The 26,813-nt window shown below is 52.1% G+C and overlaps 1 protein-coding gene across 1 annotated transcript in view; it reads right to left on the bottom strand.

Moving 5' to 3' along the window:
- Positions 1-3,296: 3,296 nt before the first annotated feature.
- SRGAP3 (SLIT-ROBO Rho GTPase activating protein 3) overlaps positions 3,297-26,813 on the bottom strand; it is a gene marked incomplete at its 5' end in the record, with an annotated part of 43,292 nt that continues 19,775 nt past the window's right edge. The window contains 16 exons of the mRNA XM_042053794.1: positions 3,297-6,422; positions 7,526-7,853; positions 8,304-8,453; positions 9,007-9,187; positions 11,177-11,256; positions 12,209-12,436; positions 12,703-12,808; positions 14,142-14,276; positions 15,293-15,370; positions 15,772-15,832; positions 16,481-16,511; positions 20,572-20,599; positions 22,743-22,827; positions 24,077-24,274; positions 24,499-24,600; positions 25,066-25,287. Of these exons, the coding sequence (XP_041909728.1) occupies positions 6,006-6,422; positions 7,526-7,853; positions 8,304-8,453; positions 9,007-9,187; positions 11,177-11,256; positions 12,209-12,436; positions 12,703-12,808; positions 14,142-14,276; positions 15,293-15,370; positions 15,772-15,832; positions 16,481-16,511; positions 20,572-20,599; positions 22,743-22,827; positions 24,077-24,274; positions 24,499-24,600; positions 25,066-25,287 (2,430 nt within the window). The remainder of the gene's footprint in view (positions 6,423-7,525; positions 7,854-8,303; positions 8,454-9,006; positions 9,188-11,176; positions 11,257-12,208; positions 12,437-12,702; positions 12,809-14,141; positions 14,277-15,292; positions 15,371-15,771; positions 15,833-16,480; positions 16,512-20,571; positions 20,600-22,742; positions 22,828-24,076; positions 24,275-24,498; positions 24,601-25,065; positions 25,288-26,813) is intronic.

Below are 26,813 nucleotides of genomic sequence, written 5' to 3'. Positions count from 1 at the left end.
CTATCCTATCCTATCCTATCCTATCCTATCCTATCCTATCCTATCCTCTATCCTATCCTATCCTCTATCCTCTATCCTCTATCCTATCCTGCCCTGCACTCCCCTCCCCTGAGGCTGTCCCCATTAACCAGTGGTTAATGGGAGGTGTAATTAAGGACAGGGTGATGTAGGTGGAGCCCCACCTGCAGCTCAGCCAGTCCTCCCCCTGCTCATGGCCCACACAAACCCCTGCTCGAGCATCGCCAGCTGCGTCTGCAGCTGCCCCACCTCAAGGATGGATGATGGATGGAATCAGGGAGGTCTCTGCCTCTCCACGCTGCCAGGATGGGAGGGAAGTGAAGCCATGAACCAGCAGCAGAAAAAAAAAAAGGGAAGAGAGATAACCCAGTGTGAGTGAACCTCCAGCATGGTTCCTTGCAGCTCGGGTGCAAAGGGCTCTGGGGCTGTTTGTTTAGAATTGGAGTTTTTTATCCTCTCAGCAGCCATAAACAGCACCCAGAGCCCAGCTATAGGGGCAGGACATGGTGTCTGTATTGCCCAGGACAGGATGCTGTGGGGCGCAGGAGGGCTCTGCACCTTGACAGCCCACGCTGGCACCTGGGAGAGGCAGAGGCCAAGGGTCTCCCATGTTCCCAGGTTGCAGTATCACCTGCTTTGGGGTGACACTTCCCCATCCTGCTGCTCCCACACTGGGCCACGGGACAGCCTCTGCCTCAGAGATTGCTGACAAAGGCTGAACCTTGCTGTCTGCAAGAGGTACATTAGCCCCTGGTGAGCCCACCCAAAACTAGCCTGAATAAACCTGACTTACAAAGCTGCCTGTAACTTCAGCCCAGGAGCTGAATCCCAACCTCCCATCTAGAGCCACAGCAGCCCACACCCCAGCCCCGAGGTCAGCTCCTGCATGGGGCCAAGGGACAAAGGGCACAGCTCCCATGGTCCATTTACCACCCCAGCTGTGGAACTTAAAGCCTCACTGTCAGAAGAGAGGACGAACAGCTTCACGTGAGCCTGGATTAGGAGTACTGCAGAACAGGGACTTTTTAATTGAAACTATTATTGGTAACAGTGACATTGACTGTCAGGCAAAGGTTTCGTTTGGCTCATTGCCAGTGTTGCTGTGGGGACCTTCTCAGCTAGAGGTGAGCCTGCCTGGGAGCATTTTGGATGCAGGACAGACCCTTGATGAACCCAGCAGTGCAGGTTCATTGGGAAAGCTGTTTAATTGCGTTGTTTTACTGAACCTGGTGATAAATCTCATGGGTTAGAGGTGCAGTGCAGCAAGGTGCTGCTTGGCGAGCGCAGAGCCCTGGTGAGGTGTGACCAGCTCGGCTGGCAAGGCAGTGACTGCCGAGAGGGCTGACAGAGCTGGGCAGGACGGTGCCGCCTGGGCACCTCCATGGCAGGATACCGGATACACAGTGGGGCCGAGCTGAGCACCGAGCACGCTGCCATGGACAAGGTCCTCCTGTGCTTCCTGTGGTTCTCACGTCACTGAGCTGGCTCTAATTGATTCCATAAAAGCCAAGGTAGACAGTCCCAAGGCCCATGGTGCCTGCTGGGGACCCACTGCCACTGTAGGAAGGGGCTTGGTTTGTGCCCTTGGCCGTGCTACCCCCTCACTGCTATGCTCCTTCCCTTTGGGAGGAGATCACTCTTGTCCCATTTGCCACACAGCAAGCACTAAATAATCTCTGCTTAAAGCTCATTTTGACATCTGCTTTCATCTGCCCTCATTTGTGCGCTGCGGGCACAGTCCCCTTCCCAGAGCAGAGTGTGATGTGTCCCCTGTGGCAGGGCAGGGGGCTGCCCCCATGGATACAAATATGCAGCTAGCAAGAATTTCTCTTGCTTCTTTCCAGTGCCGTGAGATACTTCTCTCTCTCACGGAAGATATTAGCAGAGTTCTATAAACTATGAACACCTGCGACCTTGCAAACCTTTGTTTATAGTACAGTAGAAAAATATTTCGACAATGGTTGTTTTAGGATTTTAGACAGTCACCCCAAGGGGTGGCTGATCCTCTGACCAATTAGACTATGAAGAAAAGAAGTCTATAAAAGAGTTGTAAAATAATTAAATAAATCAATCTTGCTGCACAATTCCTGCCTGCTGGATCTTTCTTCTCCTCCCTACCACTGCGGGATACCGTGACACCCCCCATGGGGGGATATCTCGGCTGGCACAGATCAGCACAGGTCCTGCCACCTCAGTGGAAATGGGCAAATCCCTTGGAGGTGCTGGGTGGGTCATTTTATTCACCTACATCCTTCTTTCCTGTGTTTGCACCATATGCCCAGAGCTGAAAGAGCCCATATGTCATCTCCATGGCCCATCCAAACACACACAAAGGCAGGTGCTGAGCATCCAGGGGATGAGGGGTGGGGAAGAAGCACAGGCAAGAGGCAGCAAGTCTTCTGAAACCACAGACAACATTTTTGAGAAAAGTTAAGCAGTTTATTCAACAGGATGAGTCCACACCCAACCAGTGGCTTCATCTACATGGCATCACCAGCACACACGAGGACCCACTCAGACACTCTAGCTGACGGCATCTCACCATACATTACAGAGACAACACCAGAGGAGGAAGAGGAGGAGGAGGATGACCGGTACAGTGGGCAGCAGCCGGCGGTTTCCCACGGCCTCCCGGCATAACCAACCCCGTCCCCACCAGACCTCACAGCCCAGCCACGCGAAGCAAATCAGACTCGGGACATCTACTGCCGCCCCGCGAGAACCACAACACTGCTAGTTAAATAACATACCCGGGGATACAAAAACCACCTACCAGGGACTTCAGCCTAGGGAACAAAGTGCACTGTCATCGCCGCCCCGGACCAAGCGCTCGCCCCACGGAAGGGGCCGCGGTGCCGTGGCGCTGCCCCCCAGCACTGTCGCAGGCCCGGGGCCCAACTGCCCCGGCAGAACGGGCTGGGCAGGGCAGGCCCGCGGAGCCGAGCCCAGATCCGCGCTCGCTCTGCACAGCAGAGAAACAGCTGCCCTGTGCAGCCGCCCTGCGAGGGCTGCGCTCCTGGGGCACGAGCACACCCACCCTGGGTCCGGCGGCAGCTCGGCCGTGGGTTGTCACAGTGAAGCTCTGTGAACTCTGAAGCCCACACACAGTCTGTGCCCTCGGGGAGGTACCATGGATCGGAGTCAGTCACTCACAAACCATGAGCAGGTTCCAGTTATAATGTTCCTACAATGTATGTGGTTCAATTTTGTGCCAAGTTCGCTTAAAGAAAAATACATTTCTTCCCTTAAATTTACAGTAGTTAAAACTACACTTGGAATACCATATTACAAAGGGGGAGTTTATTCTCCAACAAAAAGTCTTGGTTCCCTTTTCATTAAACAGAAAAATGGAAGGACTTTAAAAGCAATCACCCCCAGCACAACACAACTGCCCAGACAAACCCATGTGTGCACAGCTCCCAGGCCTGAACTCCAACCGTTTGTTTTGGTGCTCAAAAAGGCACTTAAAGATAAGAAAATAATTGTATTAAAACTCACAACAAAACAAAACAAAGGAAAACGAAAGGCAATAATTTAATAGAAAGACACTGGAACTTGTACCGTATGGTCAAAAGCAAGAAGGGAGGAAATAAAACCCTGAATGAAGATGGGTTTGCTCTCAAGTCATCTCAGAAAGCATATAAAAAACAGAAAACTGGCAAAGTGAACGTTCTCCAGGAACTAAATGGAAACAAAAGTAATAATTACTGGCAATGGATACACAGCACTCGTGCCAAATGGATCCTTCCCTCTCCCAGCACAAGGTCCGTGACCAGCCCAGCCTGACTGAACATCTGCGCCAGGCCGGGCAGTGGCCAGGGCTGTGACAGGAAAGGGGGATGATGGAGAAATAAACACCAACATGAACCAATTGTGGTCATTACAAACGCCAAGGACGTTCACAGACAAGCACACACACCATCTGCCCTGCCAGTGTGACAGGGAGGGACATGGGCAGAGCTGCTCCCCACGGGCTCTGCGAGGGGTGCCGGTGGCTTCGCTTCCCTTCGGAATTACTATTATTATTACTGGGTTTATTTTTACATCGAGCTACCTACTAAGTGCAAAGATTTGTTGAGTGGCATCGACTTTTATCTAATTTTAGCCTATCTTTGTACAGTTTACAGGTTAACAGTTACTTTCGAGCAGTTAAGCAAGTATAGCAATATATACAGGGCTGGCAGAGCGGGGTGTGAGGGGACACGTGCGATGGGCACGGGACAGGCGCCAGCCGGTCCCAACGGTCCGCGGTGTCAACTCCGTGCCCGGTGCACAGAGGTGCAGGTGTGGAGGTACAGATATGGGGGTGCAGCTGTGAAAGTACAAGCATGGAGGTACAGGTACAGAGGTACAGGTGTGCATGTACAGGCGGTCTTGCGTGAGTGTGAGCTCCCCAGCCGAGGAGACACGAGCCACTGCAGGACTGACGGGCTCTGCCACCCTGCTCAACACCTCCACTGCCTTCTGGAAGTCAGGCTGCTTCTCCTGCAGAGCTGGGGTCCACGGCAGTGCTGGAGAGAGGAGGAAGATGAAGTGGGGGGACAAAGCAAAGCCCCAGGCAGGGTAGGTGGCCGCTGGGTGAGTCAGGAGGGCTTGTAGGCATCTTCGCCCAGGCACAGACAGAGCAGCAGGATCAGAGATGGCAGGGAGGAAGGATGAATGTTAAGGAGCCATTAGTACATGACCATGGGGAAGTGCCAAATCAAACCATGGGGCATTACGTGGAAATCTGTACAAGGAAAAGCTGCAGGAGAAGCACAGAGCATCTTGGATTCAGTGCTTACAGAGGAGTCTGGATCATCAGAGAGGACCATGCAATGCCCAGCCTTCTGCATATTTCTTCTCTGGGTAAAACAAAATGCAGATTCCATTGCATAAACTCAAATGGTTGTATTACATGGTACAGTACAAAAAGTGCAAAGTATAACCCATCAGATCAGTTTTGCATCTGACGCGGTCAAATACGGCTCATGCTTCTCATGCAGGACAACCACTCTGACCCGAGACCCCTCCTTGCTGCTCAGGCCGGACTGTCGAGAGAGCATTGGGTTGGGTTTTGATTTAAAAAAAAAAAACAGAAAAAGCGCATGGGGAAAGGGAGATGAAGAATCTCCAAACTCTGTAAATTACTCCATGCTTTACCACAGGTTTGGTCACTAGTCCTTGTTCACTCTGAAAACTTGCAGAGAAGCAGTGTTCCACGGTCCCGGTGCAGCACAGTGTCCTCCTCCTGGCGCGAGGGTGATGGCACACACCTCACTCTGTCCCCACTCATGACACTCACTTCACTCCATCCCACTCATGGCACACACCTTGCTTTGTCCCTGCTGCCCAGGGCATCATGGGCACATGAAGACATCTGAGGATTCAGGATTGGAAAGACTCTAGCTGGCCAGACACACAAGGTAATTTATGGATTTGCAGCTCTTCTCCACAGCCCAGCAGTGAACAGACCCCACTGTATGCCCATCCGTTTTTTTTTTTTTCAACACCAAGAAGTACAGAAAATAAATTCCAGGATGGCCTTGTATTGCTTGACACACAGCTGCTGCAGTGTGGACTTCCATGTGTGCACAGAGAGCCTTGGAAACCCAGACCAACCCACTGTCTCAAGAGAGGACATTTCAGAGCCAGTTTCTGAGGTAAATCTACTGTTTTAAGAAGTCACTGAATTTTGTACACTTTGTTTTTAATATATACTTCTACACTGAGCATGTTCTCCAGTGCCAACACGTAGACCTGCCGTCTCCTCCTGCTGTAGGACTGCAAGCTCGGGAAGTGTTTCTGCATGGATGGGGTGTGTGCACACCTATGTACATACACACACACGTATGTACAGCACCAGGCCAAGGCCACACACGTTTCCTTTCACAGAGGCTCCCCGCAGCAAGGCTCTGAGCCCTGCTCCTGCAGCGAGGCTTCGCCGCGCCCGCCCCGCTCCCACCGTCCGGGTGCCGGCTCTCCTGCCGCAGTCCCCGTGTCCCACCCTACATGGTGCCCGATTTATCTGCCGAGCTGCTGGGGAAGAGCTTCTCAGTGGGGGTGACGGCGGGGCTGCCCACCCCCGAGCTGCTGCTGCTGCTGGAGCGGTGCTGCACCACTGGCCGCACCGGCCGCATCGGCGGCGGCCGCAGCTGCGCCCCAGCCAGCCGGGCCGACAGCGCCGGCTTGAAGGTGGTCATCATCTCGGTGGTGGAGCTGCTGCTGCGCCGCATGGCCGCGTCGGGGTCCCGGATCAGGATGGTGTGCAGGGGGCTGGCCGGCTCCGAGTTGGCAGCGCCCACCGGGGGGTTCTTCATGGGCTCTAGTGTGTCCAGCACCACGTCAGGGGCCTGCTTGGCCGTGTTCTGCCTCTCCAGCTCCCGCAGCTCGTTCAGCGCTGTGCTCATGGTCTTCTCGATGTCCTGTGAATGCCAAAGGAATGTCTGCACTGTGCCACAGCATCACCTGCTCTTCTGCACCCCACCCCACGGTCCTGGCATGCCTGTCTGCAGAGAGGGTTTCTGACCTAAGAGCCCCCAGGGAAAACAGGAGCTTTGGGAGAAGGTGTGAAGCCCAAATTGGCCACACAAAGGTACCCGGTGTTCCCCAGGTCAGCAGGAGCTTGATCACTAGCTCCAAAGGGCGTAAATCCTGAGCACCAGGAGTGATGGGGTGAGCACCAGCCTGCCCACACAGCTCCCCCTCAGCACTGAGGCTGGCTTTTCCCCACAAAAGAAGCCCTGCAGCCTCCATTGGATGCATGGGGCCTCTGCTGTCCCTGTGCCCACAGGACATTGGCACGTGGCAGGGACACACACAGGGATGTTTATGGAGTGAGTGGCACGACAGCAGCTTGCCATGGATATACGAGGCAGCAACAGGGCCTGAGGCAGCTGAGGAGAGATTAGCTCCAGCCCCTCACCGCCCACCCACCTCCAGCCTCCACAGTCTGTCCACAGGGATCCCCCGGAAGGTGAACGCAGTTCAACCAGAAGTGCCCATGCACAGAGAACTAGCTACACTGCCTATGGCTACAGTGCTGGGGTCTCCTGCACAAATGGAGAGGCCCTAGTTTGGATTTACTTAAATTCACCTTAATTTAATTAAGGCCACTAACTCAGCAAGACCATGGGAGAAGTAACTTAAGGCATCAGAGTCAAGTGCTGAAAAGTCACTCTAGTTAATGCTGTCCTGGTGTAGACAAGTCCTTATTTTATAACACCTACAAAATGCTCGCTGAGCCTCAGGTAAAGTTCAGCTGAAGGGAAATAATTATCAAGTTAGCTCCAATTCGTTCTATTAAGCTGCTCAGATGATGAGTGAAAATATTCCCAAGCCCAGCAGCCCCACAGGCTTCAAGATGAAAATTTACATCAGCTGGGGGAGCATCTTTTACAACAACAACCCAATGCAGTTGGGTAACAGCTGTGACAGCAGCACCGTGACAGTGTCTGATGCGAAGGGGCTCTGGGCACTCCCTAGTGAGTTCCCCTTCAGCCTCTTGGTCCTTTCCCACCCCTCTTACCTCAGCAAGAGCTTCTGCTTCCAGAGATTTCTGATCCCCAAGACTGCTGTGCCGGGTGGATCCACAGGTCGATCTCAGTGGGTGGCTGTCAGCCAGGGCCTTCCTGTCTGGGAAATTGATGCTGCCGGCGCTGCCAAACGTCGCCATCCTGCGCTTCTCAGGACTCTCGATCCTGCCCCTGTTGAGGGGGATCTTGTGGGGGCTGCTGGGGCAGGCTGCTGCTCGAGGAGGGGTGTCTATGCCAGGCCCCATCCCTCGGGGAGGGCTGTGGGTGTCCCCGCCGCTGCGGCGCCGGGGGATGGCCGCACCATCAGACCTCAGTCGCACTCTGCAAAGAATCCAGCACAACAGCGGGTCAGCGTCTGCCAGCCTGACCATGGCTGGCCACATGCTGCAAGAAAATTGTTCAGCTCAAACCAAACTCGAGCCTTCCAGCTTCAGAAGACTCAAGCAAGGGGGAAGACAAATATTTTAGCTAGTACCAAAAAAGGGACAGCATCAAATCGTAAGAGTAGTTTGGGTTGCAAGGGACCTCAAAGGTCATCTTGTTTCAACCCCCTGCCATGGGCAGGGACACCTTCCACTAGAACAGGCTGCTTAGGGCCCCCCTCTGTACATGTTAAATCCCCACTAGCAGTGCACATGAAACCCCCTCCATACTCATATTATCCTGCAGTGCTTACTAGAGCCTTCCCTCTCGTCCTGCCCTACCCCACACACCGACTGTCCACACCTGTGACAGCAACCACTTCCATGATCACAGGAAAATGAGAGTTACCTGCCCATCACTCCCCCAAAGCCATAGTCCATGATATGATCTGTTGGCGACTGGATGTCATTCTTGGAGGAGGCTTTATCATCCAGCAGTGGCCCGCTGCTTGCCTCGCTGTCCGCCTTCTGGCTCAGGCTGTCGGAGAATGCATCATCCCTAGGGAAAGGAGACCACATCAGGGACAGGGCTGTGCCCTGGGGAGCCAGGGCCCAGATGCCACGTGAATCCAAACATCACCACTCCAGCAGCTCCCACTTTGTTAACAAGGAGCTGGACCAAGGCCACAACTTCACTGGGAGCTTGGAAACAGCACACATCTTCCTCCACATCCCCTGCCACATCCCCTGTGTACTTATAATAGAAGCAGCACCTGCAAAGGGCCCTGGGATCTGCCCACAGGCCAGGTGAGCACCAAACTATCCAGGTCAATGCTCACAGGGGGAAGGCCAGTGGTAAGCCTGGGTCACATCACTTTGAGGAGTCCATGAGAGATGGGGTCCAGGTACACTGAGGTACAGTGTTTAGTACTTGTCTTTATCAGCCCGAATGAGAAAAAAAATGGAGCCAATACATGGACAGGGAGAAGTGAACAGGCCCAGATTTCTCACCAAAGTCATTAAACCTCAGCAAAACTGACTGATTATTTTAGGTGACTGAAGTGGACCTTGTGCAAGTATAGGATTTTAACAACCCTCACCACTTTACTCACATGTCTTGCACCACGATGTACTGGTGGGGAATGAGCCCATCCACCCCATTGTGTCTCCCTTCCCACCAGTCTTCTGATGCCCGATGGTACAGCAGGAGTGAGGCCCCTTTCTTGAATGAGAGCTCCCGTGGAGATCGTCCAATGTAGTCAAACTTGGCTATGGCTTCGATCTGCTCCACCTCTGCACAGGAGAGAAGCACAGCAAGAGAGCAGCTCAGTTCAGCCACCACAGGGAAAGATGAACCCAAAAGAGCCATCTCACCAGAGCAGCACTGCTGCTGCTGCCCAGTGTCCCCAGAGCATCTGACACTGAGCACAGGCCTTCTTGTTTCCAGACTGATCAATTCTTATTGTTGTTCCAGCTTTTCTGGGACCTCTCTCAGACTCACAAACCACCGGCAATTACAAACAGCTACAAACCAGATGGGGAGCAGCAGGAATCTCCCTCTGTGCATATGGCATCCTCACCCACACTCCTATTTTCTGCCTTTGGTTACAGAACCCCATTATCCTCCAGCCTGAGATTTTGCCAAGCTGTGTCAGATGCTGTGATCAAACCCCACTTACCTTCTCTTCCCTTCCTTATTCTGGAGACAGTTTGGCCTGAATTACTGATGAACAACTAATGCCCCTTTGGGGACCCCCATGGAAATAATGATACCGGCTCCAGCCAGGCAGCTGCTCTGCACCCCACCATCTGCAGCACCTTGCCTCACTGCTACCCCACTTTTCCTAATGTGAGCTCTACCAAACACCTGTGACTCTCAAACTGGGAGCTCAGGGCCTGAAATACAGGAGGGCTGAGGCAGAACTTCACTTTGGAAGGTCATGAGCACACAGGGTTCTCTAAGCCTCTGGCCAAGGGCATCACAGCAGGAGCTGCTGGGGCACCCAGCACGGAGGAGCCTGTGAAAATGCCAATCTGTTTCCAGCTGGGGAACACTGAATCCTAAAGAAACCATTGCAACAACTGCAAAGCAGCGACAGTGTCTCTCCTCACTAACCACAGCAACCCACACTCTGCCTTGCTTGGGTGGCAGACTGCTGCCACTCCCCAGCTGCCCCTGCCACTGTCGGAGCATTATCGTGCCTTGATTATATGAGACTGGATCATTTCAATCCCCACGTGGACACTGGCAGACAGAAAAGGACAAAACAAAACAGGGCAAGCCTGCCCAGTTCCTCCAGATGTGCACATTCTGATTAAACACAGAAACTTGCTCTGCCCCATCACTGACTGTGGGCTCAGCAACCATCACTGTGTGAACCAACACTCTGCTTAGGGACCAAACCCACACGGAGAAAGGGGACACCAAAGGACATGGGAGATGCTGCATTGGACCCCTGCCCCATTCCAGCCCCACCTGGGACAGGCCAGGCCGCTTCAGCAGATTCATCTTCCCCACCTTAAGCAACCCCCACATGAGGGCAGAGTCAACAGGAAATGTTATGGAGGAGACAGAGCCAGAAGGGCTCCCACAGCCCTGACACAATGCTGGGCTACCAGCAGGGAGTGTGTGCAGGGCAAGGGGGAGAGGGAATATGTAAATTCACAAAGCCGTTCCTCTGCTGTACACTTGGCACCACAGTTAATCACTCGGAAATCCCAATCGGAGCCATTAACGTGGCCACCCAAGTGTGAAATTGGCTGCACAGCAGCTCCCTTGCCTCCCTCTGCCAGGCCTGTTGGCTCCTGCCTGGAGCTGAGAGCAGGCCTGGAGCCGCCCGGCCCTGCGTGCCCCTTCCCTGTGCCCGGAGCCGCCTGGCCTCACGTGCCCTTCCCTGTGCCATTCCTCCTCCCGTGGCTCCGCTTGCCAGGTGAGCCCATCCTCCTCCCCGCAGGCCTCGCAGGGCAGACGTGTTCTGCCGAGGCAGGACGCAGCCGAGGCAGGAGCAGCTGTCAGAAGCAGGACGTGCTCAGCTCCCCAGGGCCCTCCCAACACAGCAAGCCCTGCCATGGTTCCCTGCCCCACAGCGGTGCCCGCGGCATTTCCCAAACTCCCTCTCATGGCTGGTGTTGCTGGGACACAGGAAGCACAGCACTGCCTCCTGCTCCAGCCCAGCCCTGCCAGCAGCCAGCCTGTCCAGCCTCTATCCCGCAGTGCTCGCTGCCCTCCTGCAGGCATGGCTCTGCTGACACGGACCCAGCCCCTGCTCACACCCTGCTCACCATCATCACTGGTGTGCGGCTCTGTCCCATTGTCATGGTCCACTTCATCGATGGTGCCCGGCTCACTGTGCGGGCTGTCACTGCAAAGAAACACATCAGGCTGTCACACAACAAATGGCACTGCTCCCAATGCACTCAGCACACCTCATGTGTTGAGGGAGATGCTGCCCAGGGAGGTGGTGGAGACCCCATCCCTGGAGGTGTACAAGAAATGACTGGACATGTCGAGGCAACAAGGTGGTGGTTTGGTCAAAGGTTAGACTCGATCTTGGAGGTCTTTTCCAAGCTAACTGATTCTGTGATTCTCTGATTCTATGATTTCAAATCACAGTGTATCTCCAAACTTGCTCTGAGAACACCAAACACCCGCACCACGATCACCAGGCCCAGAATGTCACATTCTGTTGGCTCTTGTGTCTATTTAGTAGAGTTTGGCAAAACTAACACAAAGTGACACCGAGTTAAATGTCCTGTTCCCTAATTCACAGTGAGCTTTAGCATTTTATCCTCTGCTGCACCAGGAAGGATGGTGGCAGGTGACTAGTATCAGGCACGGTGAGGTCTCAGAAATGTATGAAATTTGCAGAAAATCAGCTCAAGTCTGTTATTGATCCTGGTTTGTTAAACCCAGACCTGAATGCTGGGTTAGAATTCCAGCAACAAAGGGAACTGGAAGGTTTGGGTTAACCTCAGGCTGAGGGATTTCATCCAACCAGCAAGTTATGATGGAACTATGGGACTTTACTCAAAATTCCCAGCCTAGCAGGAATTTAGATAGAATTGACCTAAAATTCTGTTTCGTTGAACATGCTTCTGTGGATCTGCAGCTCAAAAAATCTTCATCAATATTAGTATTTGCACTGGAAAAAGTTTCTTCTGATGTTTTTTACTGAGGTTTTCTAATACAAGAAAATGAAGTATCTGGTGAAACTGCCTGTTTTGACTGCTAACACTAAATCAAACGGTTCAGCGTGCAAGAGCCTCTTGGCCTGATGCAGGTGTTTGTACGCAGGAACCCTGCAGAGAGCTCACCAGTACTCCTCCCCTCCGGTCATGCACTTCTCATAGACAGGCCCTTCCAACTCTCGGTGGCTGGGGAAGATGCCCTCGTGGTGAATGATGATGGTTTTGATGACCTCATTGACATGGGCCTGGCAGGACACCGGATCCTGCCCATCAGGAATGTGCATCAGCGTGGGCCCGAAGCAGATGGCCAGGTTGTAGGGATCCATCATGTTCTCATCGCTGTACTGTGACAAGCTGCAAGCACATGTGTGAGGGAGCTGCCGTGCCGCATTCCCGCTCGCTTGGAAAACCTCCCAGCACCAACCCCCACCGGCCCGGGACGCATCGTCAGCGAGCTGCCCCCTTCCCCGGACACACAGCCACGGCCCAGCAAGGCTGGGGAAGAAGCAAAGCACAGCTCCACATGGCAACACCAGAGAGAACTCGGGCAGCAAAGAAAGGGAAGCCCGGGCAAAAGGGGTGGCAAGGAGAAGCTTGGCGAAGCAGGAAAACAGACTCACTGGTTAAGGAAAGCAAAGAGGTATCTCATGACCACGATGACAGCCCGAGGCAGAGTGACAATGATCTGCTGGATCTGGTGCACTCTCTCTGCAGGGTTCTCAATTTCTGGAACACATGGATAGAAAGCACATCCTTAAAAACCTTCTCAGGACCAGACAGCTCAGCACCAGAGGGACTTGTTCCAGATCTAGTGGCCCAGTAAGAGAGGAAAACAAACACCTGTCTCCAGAGGTCATCCATGAGTTTGGCACTAAGGTGCAGGAAGAGAATGGGGCACACTGCTCCTCCAGAGGGCAATTTGTATGTTCAGATTCAGCATAAAGAGCATATAAAGACATTTCCGTGGGTTTATTTTTAAAACAAATGTTTATGCATTATTTATTTCATTCCTCAACAACTCCTCTGTTCCTCAAAAGCCTGAGTCAATGTGGCACAGAAAACAGAGCACTGTTTTCTAGGGCAGATTTTTAAATGCGGTTTTTATTCGTGTTGCTCTTTTGGGCTATGCATTGGATCCTTCTGAGCCCTTCCACTGCCGTCTCCTACTGCTCTGAACAGGAATTAGAAATTCCTAGGAAATAGGTTAGCTGAACCAGTGCTGAGTCAGTACTCTCAGATTTGTTGCTCTCCACTCCACAGGGGTGCATAGAGCCCGGAGCTGCCATCAGACACCTGCTCCTTCCCTTGGGAAGGGGGTGACTCGGGGCTGTCCTGCCCTAAGCTATCCCTGTGTTCTGTAGAGAGTTAATCCTGTGGCTGCTGTTCCATAGGAAGCAGAGGACAAGCACCAGAGCTTTTCTGGAGCAGGCAGATCACACAGAAGTGTTGCTCTGGCTCAAACTATGCCATTTGCTAATCACAATAAAATTCACTGACAACATGTAGCTGGACTGCCATTTAATCAAAATTCTGAGCTAAATCCCGCCTCAGTACCAAGATGGATAGCTTTATAGTATTTAATGTGGGGAATTTTTCCATTTGATTTATCCCATTATTGCCTGCTGGGTTCTCTACTTCTTCAGTTTGGTTTTATATAAGAGGATGTTTGTTAAAACAAAACAACTAAATACAAACTGGATAAAACCCTATGACAATAGAGATCTGTTTTGACACCTAGAGGAATAAACTCTCAAAGCACTTGCCTTTCTCATTGAGCAAAATGTTCCAACTGGGCATAATTCAGGAATTAACGGGGATAACCATCACCACTGCACACATGAGGACAGCCCCATGTGGCCTCTGCAAAGTGCCTTTTGACCTGTCTATTGCCCATGTGCCTTTGAGGAACTTCCACATAAAGCCCCAGCCCTCCAAGAATAAAAGGAAAAGTCCTTCACCCTGCTTAGGCTGGGACACCAAGTGTGCAGCCTGTGTTATGTGTGTTAGTATTTCTCTCGTCCCACCCAGTTCTCCACGAAGAGCTGTCACATGTACTTACTTATAGTAGATATCAAATCTTGAAACCTTTCCTTAGGAAAGAGGGGGTTTTCCAGTCCTCGGAAATACAGCTTCAAGACTCCAGCCACTGAGTTAATGTCTCGTTCATTCTGATCATCAGCAAGGGGGTCTTCACCTGCCCAGAGAAAAGGTTTTATGTCCAGCATCAGCATCAAGCTGGACTAACACAACAAGTGGTTTTCCTCATTTAGTGGAACACCCAAAATTCCCAGGGTGCAGAAACCCTCCTCATGTGCAATGGCAATGCTGATTTTTCCTGAAAACCAGTTTTACTGGGGGATTTCAAACCTTTCCTGAGGACAAGGATGGTATTGGTTATCTCTCCTTCACAGTTTCCAGTCCAGCAAATTTACATTTACAGCACCAGCCCAGAAAGCTGAGGTGGTCAGAACGACAGCAAGTGAGAGCCTGAGAGGACAGGCTTGGCTGGAGGATACAACTACACCCCTGGAAGAGACCCAGCAGTTCTGGACAGCTTTGTACTGACTCACACCTATGAAAGGCTTTCAGCGCCCCAGAAATCTGGATACTAATTCGTCTTAAATTGGATATGCAAATCCTCCAGCCTTTGACAATCCCAACACTCCCTTACCCATTGCCCCATCCACCTTCACCCTGATCCTTCCAATGCTGCTCAAGGATTAAGGGTCACTATTCCCAGCAGGACTGTCCCAGCTCCCCTCCACCCAGGACAGCAGGACTGCTTTCCCTTTCTCACCAGCCCGGCACCCTGAATGTGATTTTCTCAACAGATTCACTGGCACCTCCACAGCCAGCACTGCCACCAGGTACAGGCAGGAATGCTGTGCATCCCTTGGCAAACTGCTGCAGGAAGGATGAACAAGGATCCCCAGCAAAGTCTTTTATGACTCTTGTGTTTTTAATGACTGTGGAAAAGACATCTGCATGTACCCCTACTTCTCATACTCCTTCCCTGGGTGACTCTTTGCTATTCCCAGAGACACAACACTGAGAAACCCAGAAGGGATAAAACCTTCTCATGTCTCATAGCAGAAAGGGATTTACACAGGCTTTACACCATGGCTAATGCAGCCAGCACACACCAACTCCCACCAAGGATCCCTGCTTGGACAGGGCATCCTGCTGTATCTGCACACCCCAGCTACACACCTCTCTCAAATGAGTTCTTGATATCGTTGACTTCCACCTGGGAGCCAGGGACTCTGAAGATGCCCTGTTGCTGGAGGCCTGGAACAGAACAACACTTTAGGAGAGATTCCTGGAACTGTTGGGCAATACCTGCAGGTAAAAACAGCAGAACCCCGGAGTCGATGTACCAGACAGGCTTGGACCAAGCAGGGACAGCCTGCTCCATCTCACTTCTGCTCATATTCTCCAACCAAGGCCCCAGATCAGGGTGCTGAAAGAGCTCATGGCCTGAGTAAACAATTTAACCTGGGTACATGCTAGCAAAAACTCACTATTTGCCAGTCATCCAATGCTGCATCACAGCCAACACCATTGGAATTATAACCCAAGCCCATGGAGAATGGACTGCAGGCACCCCTGCGATCTGCTGGATCTCACTGCTCACTCAAGTACTTTATTCCTTGGCAGAAGGTTTCTGTGGATGTACTGAGTCTACTTACCATACAGATTGATGTAGCGGATGCAGCTTTCTACGACAAGTGGAATGGCCTGTCCCGAATCCTTCAGGAAAGGAAAGGAAAAAGAGGAAAAATTACTGGTTTATTGCTAACAAAGCATGGGAAATGCATTAAAGATTGCAAAACCAGACATTTGAAAATTAGTGCTGGGGAGTTTAGTAAGAGGACAGGCAGGGAAAGGAGGTGTTACAAACATGGAGCCATCGAAGAGCGCTGAGGATACCGTGTGCAGCCAAAAACACACAAGAAAGCTGTCACTAAGGTGTGACACACGCATTGCTGCTCCCTCTCTGGCTCAGACAAGGAACTGCCGTGAGGGATCACAGCTATTCCACCCCGAAGGTGGAATGCTGAGCTGAAATAAAACTTGTGCTACACCTGGCTGGTGGAATAAGCTTCCAGTAACACAGCTTACAACATTATTTCCACCAAAGGAAACAGCCATTGTCAGCAGGTGCTAAAAAACCGAACAAACACCACTGTGCATGGAATGAAGTGCCTGAATCTGAACCAGTGAAGAGTTCTGGCTTCTCCCCAGGCCCCTGGTGGCAGAAGCTCAAGGGGACCATGGGCCATGTCTGACAGCCCAAGTGGACACATTTCTCTTTGGGATTCTGGCTGTTTTTCCAGGACAGCACAGTGGCATCTCTGGCAATTCCCTTCATCTCACAGATGGGCCTCCAGTAAATACCTGATTCCTCGTTCGCGCATTCCTCCTTCCTCTGAGCACACAAAAAAGCAGCAGAGTGGAAAAAAGAGAACAGATTAAGCAGGGGTAAGTTCAGTTAGAGGTAAGCATCTCCTTCGGAGGCCATGAACGCTCAAATGCAATGGCAGCTTGGCAAGGGCCAACACAGGCCTTTGGGATGTCTACCCTCCCGCCCAAACCCCTTCAGCACGCTGCACCCCAGCCTCAGCGACCTGCAGGGACAGCCTCTCGGATTTCCTCCCTCTCTGAACCTGTGGCGTTCCCAGGAGCCTGAGAACAAGGCCAGACCTTGCCTGGAGCACAGGCAAGGCTCTGAGGGGGCACTGGGCAGCCATGGGGGCACTGGGTGACCAGGGGACAACTGGGCAGCTGCCAGTGGCCCAGCTGCCTGTGAGGCTGTACATCCCAGGGGCAGCCAGCCATCCCCTGAGGGGTCTTTGCTAGCACGGGACACTTCTGCTCAGATGGCTTTCTAGAGCAGGTAATTCCTCCTTCTCAGTGATGAACAGGCTGGGATTTAATGAGCATTACTTTTTTAAAAACCAGTTTAAGTCAGGAGTAATCACAAATCCTAACAGGATTACAGGCTTTGCCAGCAGGGCCGGTACTCTCTGTGCTGGCACTGTGTACAGACACTGCCCTGAGACTTAGGGAATAAACCCCAGCCAGATGATGCCTATTAGTCACCTAATCCAACAGTTCATCATTACTGCTTCCTACAGTGTTTTCACTGAAGCTTTCTCCAGAGCAGGATTAAACGCTGCCACTGGAATAGCATCACTGCCTTTGGAAATCCTTCCCACAGCCATTCCACAGTTAACGGCAGGGTTTGGAGGACTGGCAGTGGGATAGTTGGAGGCATCCTTTGGGACAAATCCCACATCCACAGCTCTTCATTTTGCTCCTCAAACCTCCCTTCTGGGTGATTTCCTAGGATGAGCAGCGCCAAAGTCCCTTACACTGGGATGCACTGGGATTAACTGAGTTCATCCAAGTTCACCCCACCATAAGGAAAGGAATACTCTGTCCCACAGATGACAGCCTCATGCCATACATTACCAGCGCTGGTTTGGAGGAGACTACCCTCGGCAGCTGCCTAGGAATGACTGCTCCGAGGCTGGATAGTGAGCCCAGGTGCTGGCCCTGGCTGGCCCTGGCGTGGGCTGGTCAGTGTGCAGGCCACCGAGTCCCCTCCCCTGCAGCATTCCGAGGTCATGGCCACCCAGACAGGATGGTGACTCTGCAGGGACAAGGTCACCTGTCCTCCCCAAAGGTTAGTGCCTACTCTGGGCTGTGGGAACCCAGTAAGCCCCAGGCTGCATAGGACATCACCTGTCAGCAGCTGGCAGGGGATGAGCCAGCTGGGCTGGTTGTTATTGATGTATTTTTGTGTAACGCTGAGGATCTCCTGTCTGCCCTCCAACATGGCCACCCATACAACAGGATTTCTACCACAGGCTGACAATCCTTGAAAGTCGGAGACACTTTCTGGGGGCTTATGAGACATTTTATCTTCCTTCTCAGCCACAAGCATGGATGGCCACCAAAACCATGTGGAAAAGGGGAAGGGGGGATGTCTGTTGATCCTTTGAGGGCTGGGCTGAGCTTGTGTAATCTTTTTTCTCAGGATGGGTAGAAGCAGCAGGACAATGAGAATACTCAGCCAGGACTGCCTCATACTGCACATGGCCACCAGCCATGGGCCCTCCCTGCTGCCCTGGTCTGGGGCACAGAGTTGATGGGACAGGGAACACCAGGAATGAACGAGGGAAGCTATGGAGTGAAATCATCACCGAGGCAGAGGCTGCAGACGGGCCGGAGGGACCCCCTGAGGATGGCAAGCAGCCAGGACAGGAAAGCCACCATTCCATTCCCAGCGTTCACAGACACTCCTACTGCAAGCCAACAAGTACCTTAATGAATGTTTCCATATTGCCGTTAAAGAGTTTATGATTATAGACTGAGAGAGGCCTAGGTCTCCTCATTTTCTGTGGCTTAGGGGGAAGACATGGGGGCCTGGGAGAAAATGGAACAAAATAAATCAACAAAACACCAACATAAATGCAATGACAGGGTGAGATCTCACAGGTTAAAACTGAGAATAAAAAATCAAACAGAAAAATCCTTCTGTGAGGATTCGACATGTAGCTCCACACACCCTGCAGCCACTCACACTGGTGTGTCCCACATGGACACCGCTCCAGCAGGAAACCAAAGGCATTGGTGATCAGCTGGATTTAACACCTGCCTCCCACCACCACAGCTCAGCACTCCCTCAGCCCAAAAAGGCACCAAGAGCAGCTGAGGGGATATAAACCTCAGCTACCCTAGAAAATGCTGGGGTATTCCTTTTTGTTCCCAAAGAGATTTCATTCTGCTCACAGAAAGTTCCTGAATGAGGACAATGGGAACACCTCTACCTTCCCGTGTCTAACTTCTGTTTGGAATCCCAGGGAGGGGAATGATCCTGCCACTGCTAGTGACCAAGAAGCCAGGGAAGCTTGTGACAGGTTTCAGTGCAGTACTGAGGACACTGGAGGGCTGCTTCCATTAATGCTATTCCCAGTCCAATTTCTTTGGATAATGAAGGACATTCAGTGTCTAGATCTAGAAAAAGGAGAAAAACACCACAAAATCCCAAACAGATTTCTGCCCTGCCCTCTGCCCCAGGCCCTACTGTCTGTAGGGGAGAGAACACAACTGCAAACACACACAAAACTGGGTGCTGGGAGCCTTCATGCAGGAGTCCTCATGGAATAACATGGACACTTTACACAAAGCTTGGTGCAAAGGGGACAGCAGGACTCAGCCACAGGAGAGGGAAAGGGTCTGCAGCTCCCACTGACATCACCTGCTGGTTCCTTAATCAGATGCCTCTAATTAAGCAATCTTGACTCTACACTCCTACAGCTTCTAACCACTCCTTCGAGGGGTAACTGAGGAGCAGAGGTGACTGCTGCCCACTGAAGCATCCCTGCCCCTCACACTGCAGGGGCTGTGCCTGCAGCCCCCAGCCAGGGGCCTGCACACACACAGCGGGGCCCAGGCCTTCAGGGCAGCTCCCCTGTGCCCAGAGGCAGCAATGGCAGTGAGGGGCGGCTGCTCTGACAGCTGATCCGGCAGGGACTGGTGAGCAGGGCCACGGACAGCTCCTCGGAGTGCACCGGGGCAGCCACACACTGCACAGCCCCTGCTCTCTGCAGGTCCCTCTCTGTCCTCACAGCACCTCAGTGCCCCACTGGGTGCCCAGCCCTGACGCCACTCGGCCTGGTGCCGGCAGCACAAGGAGCCTCCTTCCTGCCTGGCACGGCAGCCCAGGCCGCACCATCTGCTTCACCACTTCTAAGAGGGAATGGAGCTTTTTTTTGCTGGTATTATAAATTTTATTAAATACAAACAAGGTTGGAACAAGCTCACACACAGAGAAGCTGTGCGTGTTCTAGGGAGCAGTTTGGAGGCTCTGCTGGCCTATGTCTCACTGTCAGAACACCAGCACACTCCTAGCAAGCCACTGGAGTTCTGTGGAGAAGCTTCACGGACTGGACACAGATCAAAGCCTCCTCCCTGTCACATTTACCCCAGCCCCACCCCCTGCAGTAGGGGGATTAAGTCTGTGATACAGACATGCTCTGCACTCATAGGCAAAGCAACCAGAGCTGGGAGAGCATTTCAGGGACATATTAAAGTCCTCAGAGGAAGAGGGATGGCAGGGAGTGGGTGGACACCTTCATGTCACCCTGTCCAAACACAACCCCATCTCAGCTACGCTCCAGGGCACTGCATCATGCTGACAAAGCACATCCAGGCACATCAGAGCCAGTCAGCCAGAAACCACACTGCAGCAGAACCAAGGGCCTGTGTGTCACCCCCCTGATCCAGGCATTCCAGGCCATGCAGCTGGGAAGCAGGATGTGGGGCATGGGGACTGCCAGCCCATCAGCACAGGGGGGCTGGAGGTGGGCAACTGAACCCCACCAAGCTGCACCAGTAGCAAAGCAAACCCCCCTTCCCACAGCCCCCTCCTGCCAGCGCCAGCCCTCCCCAGGAGCAAGTAAGGAGAAGAAAGTGCTCACCTGGTTGTTCCGCACTCAGCTCTTTCACCTGTAAGAAACACAAGTTCCCATCATCGCTCCACATCAGCCACCACCACACAACTGCAGAGCACAGCTGTACAGGTGCTCACACCCTCACTGCTGGTTACCCAAGGTAATGGCTCCTGGCAGAGAGAAGCTGAATTTGGGGAGGAGAGATGCCCACCTGGTGCCCCCACCATTAAAGACATATTAGAAATCCAAGACCCAGCCACAAGAGATGGAAAGGATCTGCAGCTCCCACTGACAACACCAGTTCCTTTGCCACGTGAAATCCACCATGTGTGTACCCAGTGGCACAGCAGGCCCACAGCACAGGCTCCTGGGCACTAGGTAGGACAGGCTGAGTGCCAGCAGGAACAGGGCAGCCCAAGAGGCGCTGGAGCCCAGGGAGGCCACAGAGATCACCCAACTGCCTCACGCAGGGCCATGAACAGCACCTGAAAGCAACAGAGTATTTGGGTCCCCAGCTTTTCCTGGGAGATAACAGCCCATCTAATCACCATCACGCAAACTCTGTTGTGACCGTCACTATTTCCATTCCCTTTGTGTATTTTTAGTGCTTGGATCTTATAGAAATGCGAGCGGATCCCTGCTGACTAGATCTCTTCATTTTTTACAGTATTTGTCAATCCACTGAAAAAAACTAAACTAATTTCACATGCTCTTTGTGCCTGTCTCCCAGGGCTAGGAAAGCTGAGTTATTCTTCCCTTGCTAAAACACATAAAAGGAAGCATTTGGCTGCACATGCCTCCATCCTGCTTTCCCTTGGCACCTGCAGAAAACAAGCTGGGAGCCAATTCCTCACTGAAACAGCAAAGAATTCCACACACATGATTTGCAAATTCAGACTCCTTCCTAATGAGAATCAGCTCACGCTGAAACACAGCACTTGGTATTTCTGGGCTAAAAACTTGCTGAAAGCCTACAGAGCAGGATGATCCCACGGCCTGGGAAAAGCTTGGAAAGCTTCATGTGAGGATCTTGCACAGCTGCTTCTGCACAGCTCTGGAGAATGACATGCCTGGCCCTGCATCTCCATCCTGAGCATAGCAGCAGTGTGGCTTTGGGGGAAGAAAGCAGCACAGCATTAAGTGAATCTTCAGCAGATTACTCACTTCTTGCCCCGATCCACAGGAGCCCGAGCACTGTATGCCAGCCCTGCCTACAGGCCCTTGGGCCTTCCCTGTGTTCACAGTCTGTGCCTGACTGGGCTCTGTCTTCACTGAGTGGAGCACACCACAGAAAGTGGATTTTAAGGTTAAATAAATCTGGCAAAGAAAACATGTTTGGCAAAGCAGCCAACAAAAAGCCATTATTTATTATTTATTGTTTTTACTCTAAGATGAGGATTCCAATTTTTGTATTGTTAAAATAAGGCCATGGACCATTTGTGTGTTTTCATTTAAATGTATTCTCTCCTGTTGAATCAGGATACCAACTTATCTCCATCTTCTTTACACCAGAAATAATTCAGTTAATTGAGATGCTTTAAAGAGCTAAAATCTTCTCCCAGGGGCATGGTGACATCACTACCCCAGCAGTGGTGGGTTCCACCCAGAGCCACTCACTGCCCCTGCTTTGTGTGGAGCCTGTCTGTGTGCACGTGCTCTAAAACAGATCTGTGAAACTACCTGGGAGAATAAAAGACTCTTATGGGAAAACTGGTTTAAAAACAAGGATGTCCTTGCAGTTCTTGTTTAGGACAAGTCAAAATATGTAGGGCCATGGGTCAAGGAGTCTGTTGAATCAACAAGGGTGCTGCAAATCTGTGACAGACACACGGCACCAAGGGCAGGAAAACACCATGTCAGGGCTGCAGAAAGCGGGGGAGAAGAGGGAGAGGAAGGAAAGAGGCAGAGGGTGGGAGTGAGTGGGAATCTCTGCTGCTGGAGAAGTAACCCAGCACTTCAGCACACAGTATCAGATTCAAAGAGATTTCTCTATGTGCACTCCCAAAGAAAAGTGGGAGGAGTAATATTCCAAGGAAATCATGATTTTGCATGTCACTGGTTAACCTGAGCAGCAGCAGCAGCCAGGCACAGAACCATCAGTCACTCAGGAGAACACACAAGTGAGGCTGACACATGACACATGGTTTAAACCCTCTCAGGTGACTGGAGGATCCTCCCTGGACCTGACCCCAACTCACCTTCTCCCAGAGTTTGCTTCAGCAGGTCGTGTTTAGCCTGGAGCTTCGTGATGAGGTTACTGCCATTCAGATACTCCTTAAATTTCTGGAATTAACAAACACACACAGTGGGTTAAGCAACGAAGCCCCTAATGGACGTTAAGTGTTGCCTGGGGGCTGCAGGGGGGGCCTGGTGCTGCTGGAGCGGGCTCAGCAGGCTCTAATCACTTCTCCCTGCTCCAGGCACCGGCCTGATGATCTTATTAGCCTGGTCGCCTTGGTGCTGCCCCTCCTGCCTGGGAACGCAGGGAGGGACAAAGAGTTCAAAGCTGGCTTTCTTTTGTCAGGCTTCTGGGAATGGCCTAGGAAATCAAAGCAGCTTTGCCTGCACTGCCAGGGCTTTGCCTCTGTGCAACCAACAATGCCAAGCAAGAACTCCCAGTGCCTGAGCCCTCCCAGGGCAGGGACTGTCAGGTGCTCCATGCAGCAGGTGACACTGCGCAGCACAACTGCCCACCCCACAGTGAGGCCATCGGACACCCAGGAACACTCCAGAGCAAGGCATTATACAGGGAAGAGGAGAGAGGGAGACAGAGATGGAAAACAGGAGACAGAGAATGGGAAAGATCAAATCTCTACAAAAACCATTAAAATAACCCCAAGCACAACTCCAAATGAAAACTGCAATTTCCCTCCCAATTTACAATAATATTATTAAGAGAAAGTAGTTCTTCTATGCATATGTAATATATCACAAGATGCTGTTAACTGTAGGCTATGACCCACACTGAAATGAGGGAGACTTCTGATGAACTCATGGCTGTAACTTGTATTTCAGGTACCAGAACAGAGACCTGAATTCTGCCTGGGAGTGCAGCATGAGAGCTGCAGGGCAGGCACACACACCACAGCCTGGCTTTTGTGCCTTCCTTGGTATGTGAGTGGCTTCAGCTCATCTGCGGGCTCAGAGCAAATTTAAGCTGTGTAGGCTAGAGAGAGAAGGCTTGGCTGATAGTTCACAGTCCTGAAGGCCTTCCTGAAAAGCCCCTGGATGGTGGCCCACGGTGAGGCCATCTGAAGTCTGCACCCTGCTCTGAGCCTCTCCTACTCAGTAAGTTTTCGATCTCGCCAGGCTTCTCCAGTTGTTCCTTCAAAGAGAAAAACAAGGCAGGCCCTGGATTGTCAGTCCCTATGTGGTGCCCTGCCACTGAAATGCATTCCAGACTCAAATCTGACAGAAGACAAGTACCTAAAGAGACTGAACTGGTTCTTGCTCTTCACTAATGAGCACTTAACTGGGCCTTAGCCCTGGCAATTAATGCTTCATGTCCTGTATGGCCTGAGCTGAGACTTACAGTGAAATAGAACATTTCAGTCTCCTGCTGGTTGGCTCTCCTCTTGGCAATGTTGATTTTGCTCATGTAGGTCTCTGATGCAGCTGATTTGACCGACTCAGTGGAGCGGCTGTGCTGGAAGGCATCAGAAACATCAAAATCTTCCACTGTCAGCATGTCCTGCAAGGTCTGCATCGTGGCATCCAGCGTTTTCCGTACCTATCAGAAACAGGACAGCGCAGGTTTGAGGTAGACTGGGGAAAGGACACATCTTGAGCCAAAACAACCAGCCAAAAGGCAGCTCCTGAGCCCTGGGCTAGCATTGGCTGCGGTCTGTGGGCACTTCCAGCTCTGTCACAGGAGGGGCTCCACACCTGAGCACACCAGGAAACCTCCAACAGAAGAAAGGCTCAGCAGCACTGCCCACAAACCTGAGCTCTTACCTCTTCATTCTCTATCTTGAGGGTGGCCAGTCGAGACTGCAGCTGGTGGTACCGCATCAGCAGCTCGGTCTGCACAGGCTGCTGGGCGCTCACCTGGCACACCTGAGACAGGAGACATTCCATGGCTCATGCATGGACCAGACACACATTTCCATACCCACACAACTCCCTCCAGCCCCCACAAGCTCCTAGCAGCCTCCAGAGAGGTTGCATTGCCATGTGTCCCATCAGCAGTGCCCTGGACCTGGGCCAGCACCGATGTTTTGCACTCAGCACTCTCCCAATTACAGCACGTTAATCACAGTTCCCCTGTGCAGATCTGTGGGGCAGAGAGAGCCAAACCACGGACTCCCTAATTGGAAGGGACACGGAGCAAGAGGCAGCCTGAAAGGAGGAGCCCTGACGAGCCAAGAGTCTCATTAGGAAAGGAAACATGAACAGCAGTGTGTGAAGGCAGCAGAGAGGGGTAAGGAGTCGGGAACAATTTCAAAGTGATGGTTCAGAGGAGGGCCGGGCCAGGCCAGGCCAGGCCAGGCCCCTCTGCAGCCCCACAGGTGAGCACCTTACCTCATCCCCCATGTGTGGCTGGAACTCAAATTTCAGCGGTGGGCAGAAGACCTGGTTGCACATGTCCATGATGGTGTGCTTGTCGCTCCGTGCATCCAGGTTGTCCACAGCGTTCTCAATGATGTCCAGGCCCTCATGGCGGGATGTTTCCAGGTTGTACTCAGCAGACAGGTATGTCCTGAAGGTCCGAGCAAGGCTGGCGTGGAATCCCAGATCACAGCACTGAGAAACACAAAGGAGGGTCTGGTCGCACAAACACTCCCAAACCATTTCCCAAAGTTCTCAAACACGGACATTGAAGCAAGGTGGCAGTGGACATCATGCCCTGCAGTGTGTGTACATCCTGCTCTGTCCCCGGGCAGCTGCCTGCCTCTCACCATGGAGCAGCTCCTCATGCATAACTGATCACTCTCATGTCTGTCTTGGGGAGAATGATAAAACTTGGAGTTAATTGCTGCCAAAATACTGTACTTTAGACAAAAGACTGCTTTTAAACTCTGTCCTCACTATAATTGAATTTAGCATGTCAAGTGTCATACCAGCACTGCTGCTCATACCAGCACAGCTTGATTTGCTGCTCAGAAAGCTCCAGAGCTGAGCAAGAAGCAGCTCCAGTCCCCTCCAGGAGCCTGACCCAGCACAGGGCTTCACAGGGCTCTGCGCCCATGAGCAGCGATCAGGAGACCCTGGGAGAGAAGCAAGGACAGCACTGAAGAACCACTCCAAATCTGGAGGTCAGCAGATGTTGTTCTGCGGGGAAAGGCGAGACAGAGGATGCTGGAAGCGGGAACAGCAACGCCTCAGCCTGAGCCACAGCCCTGGGGCTGGAAAGAGAGCACAGCAGAACAGAAGGGCCACAGTCCAGCACTGAAGCACAGGTATTTCTGCGATGTAAGAGAGAGCTGGAGTTCCTGACAGAAGATGTAAAGTTAGATAATTATGGGAGAAACAGAGGAATCCTGGGAGGAACGCCTCAAATACCTCCCACAGCTGCACCACCAAACTAACCACTGCCAGCAAATCTCTCCAATCACATGAAAACTGCCATGGGACAATTTCTATTACAGAAGTTAAGACACTTTGTTGCCACGCAGTGTAGTCCCACCATGAGTGTTGCCGGGAGGACCAGCGCAGCACAAAAGCTATAGGAAAGATGAGACAGATTGCTGGTGCAATCTCAATGATCCAAATGAGCCCAACTTTTCTGCAGAGCTCCCTCTTGGGAGCTGGTAGTTGAAAGTCACTTCTCCAGCTCTGCAGCATCCACAGGCACTACTGAACCAATGCAGAAAGGCACAGAAAGTGATTCCGTATCAGAACATCAGATATTCACAGAATCACAGATTCACTGATGTTGGAAATTACCTCCAAGATCATAAGTCCAACCTGCGACCGATCTCCACCTCGTCACCCAGCCCAGAGCAGAGTGCCACGTCTAACTATTCCTTGTGCACCTCCAGGGATGGGGACTCCACCATCTCCCTGGGCAGCCCATTCCAGTGTCTGACAACTCTTTCCGTGAAGAAATTCTTCCAAAATTCATATTGATAAACTCTAAGTGAAATCCGAAAGCTCAGTTGGTGCCACGAGCAGCTCCAACCCAAGAAGCCATCTCACGCTCTGTGCCGATGTGAGAAGACACCGCTCAGCTCAGATCACGTCACGGCAGAGCTGTGCTTGCTTCAGTTTCTGCTAAAACCAGCAGCAGCAGAGCTACACTGGTCAGATTCCCACCCGCAGGTGCCAAA

The sequence above is a fragment of the Corvus kubaryi genome, unplaced genomic scaffold, assembly GCF_017639235.1.
Source record: "Corvus kubaryi isolate FWS band 111438036 unplaced genomic scaffold, C.kubaryi_AGA036_p1.0 136, whole genome shotgun sequence".
NCBI lineage: Eukaryota > Metazoa > Chordata > Aves > Passeriformes > Corvidae > Corvus > Corvus kubaryi.
Note: the sequence above shows the minus strand (reverse complement) of the source record. Positions and strands in the feature narration are given on the sequence as shown.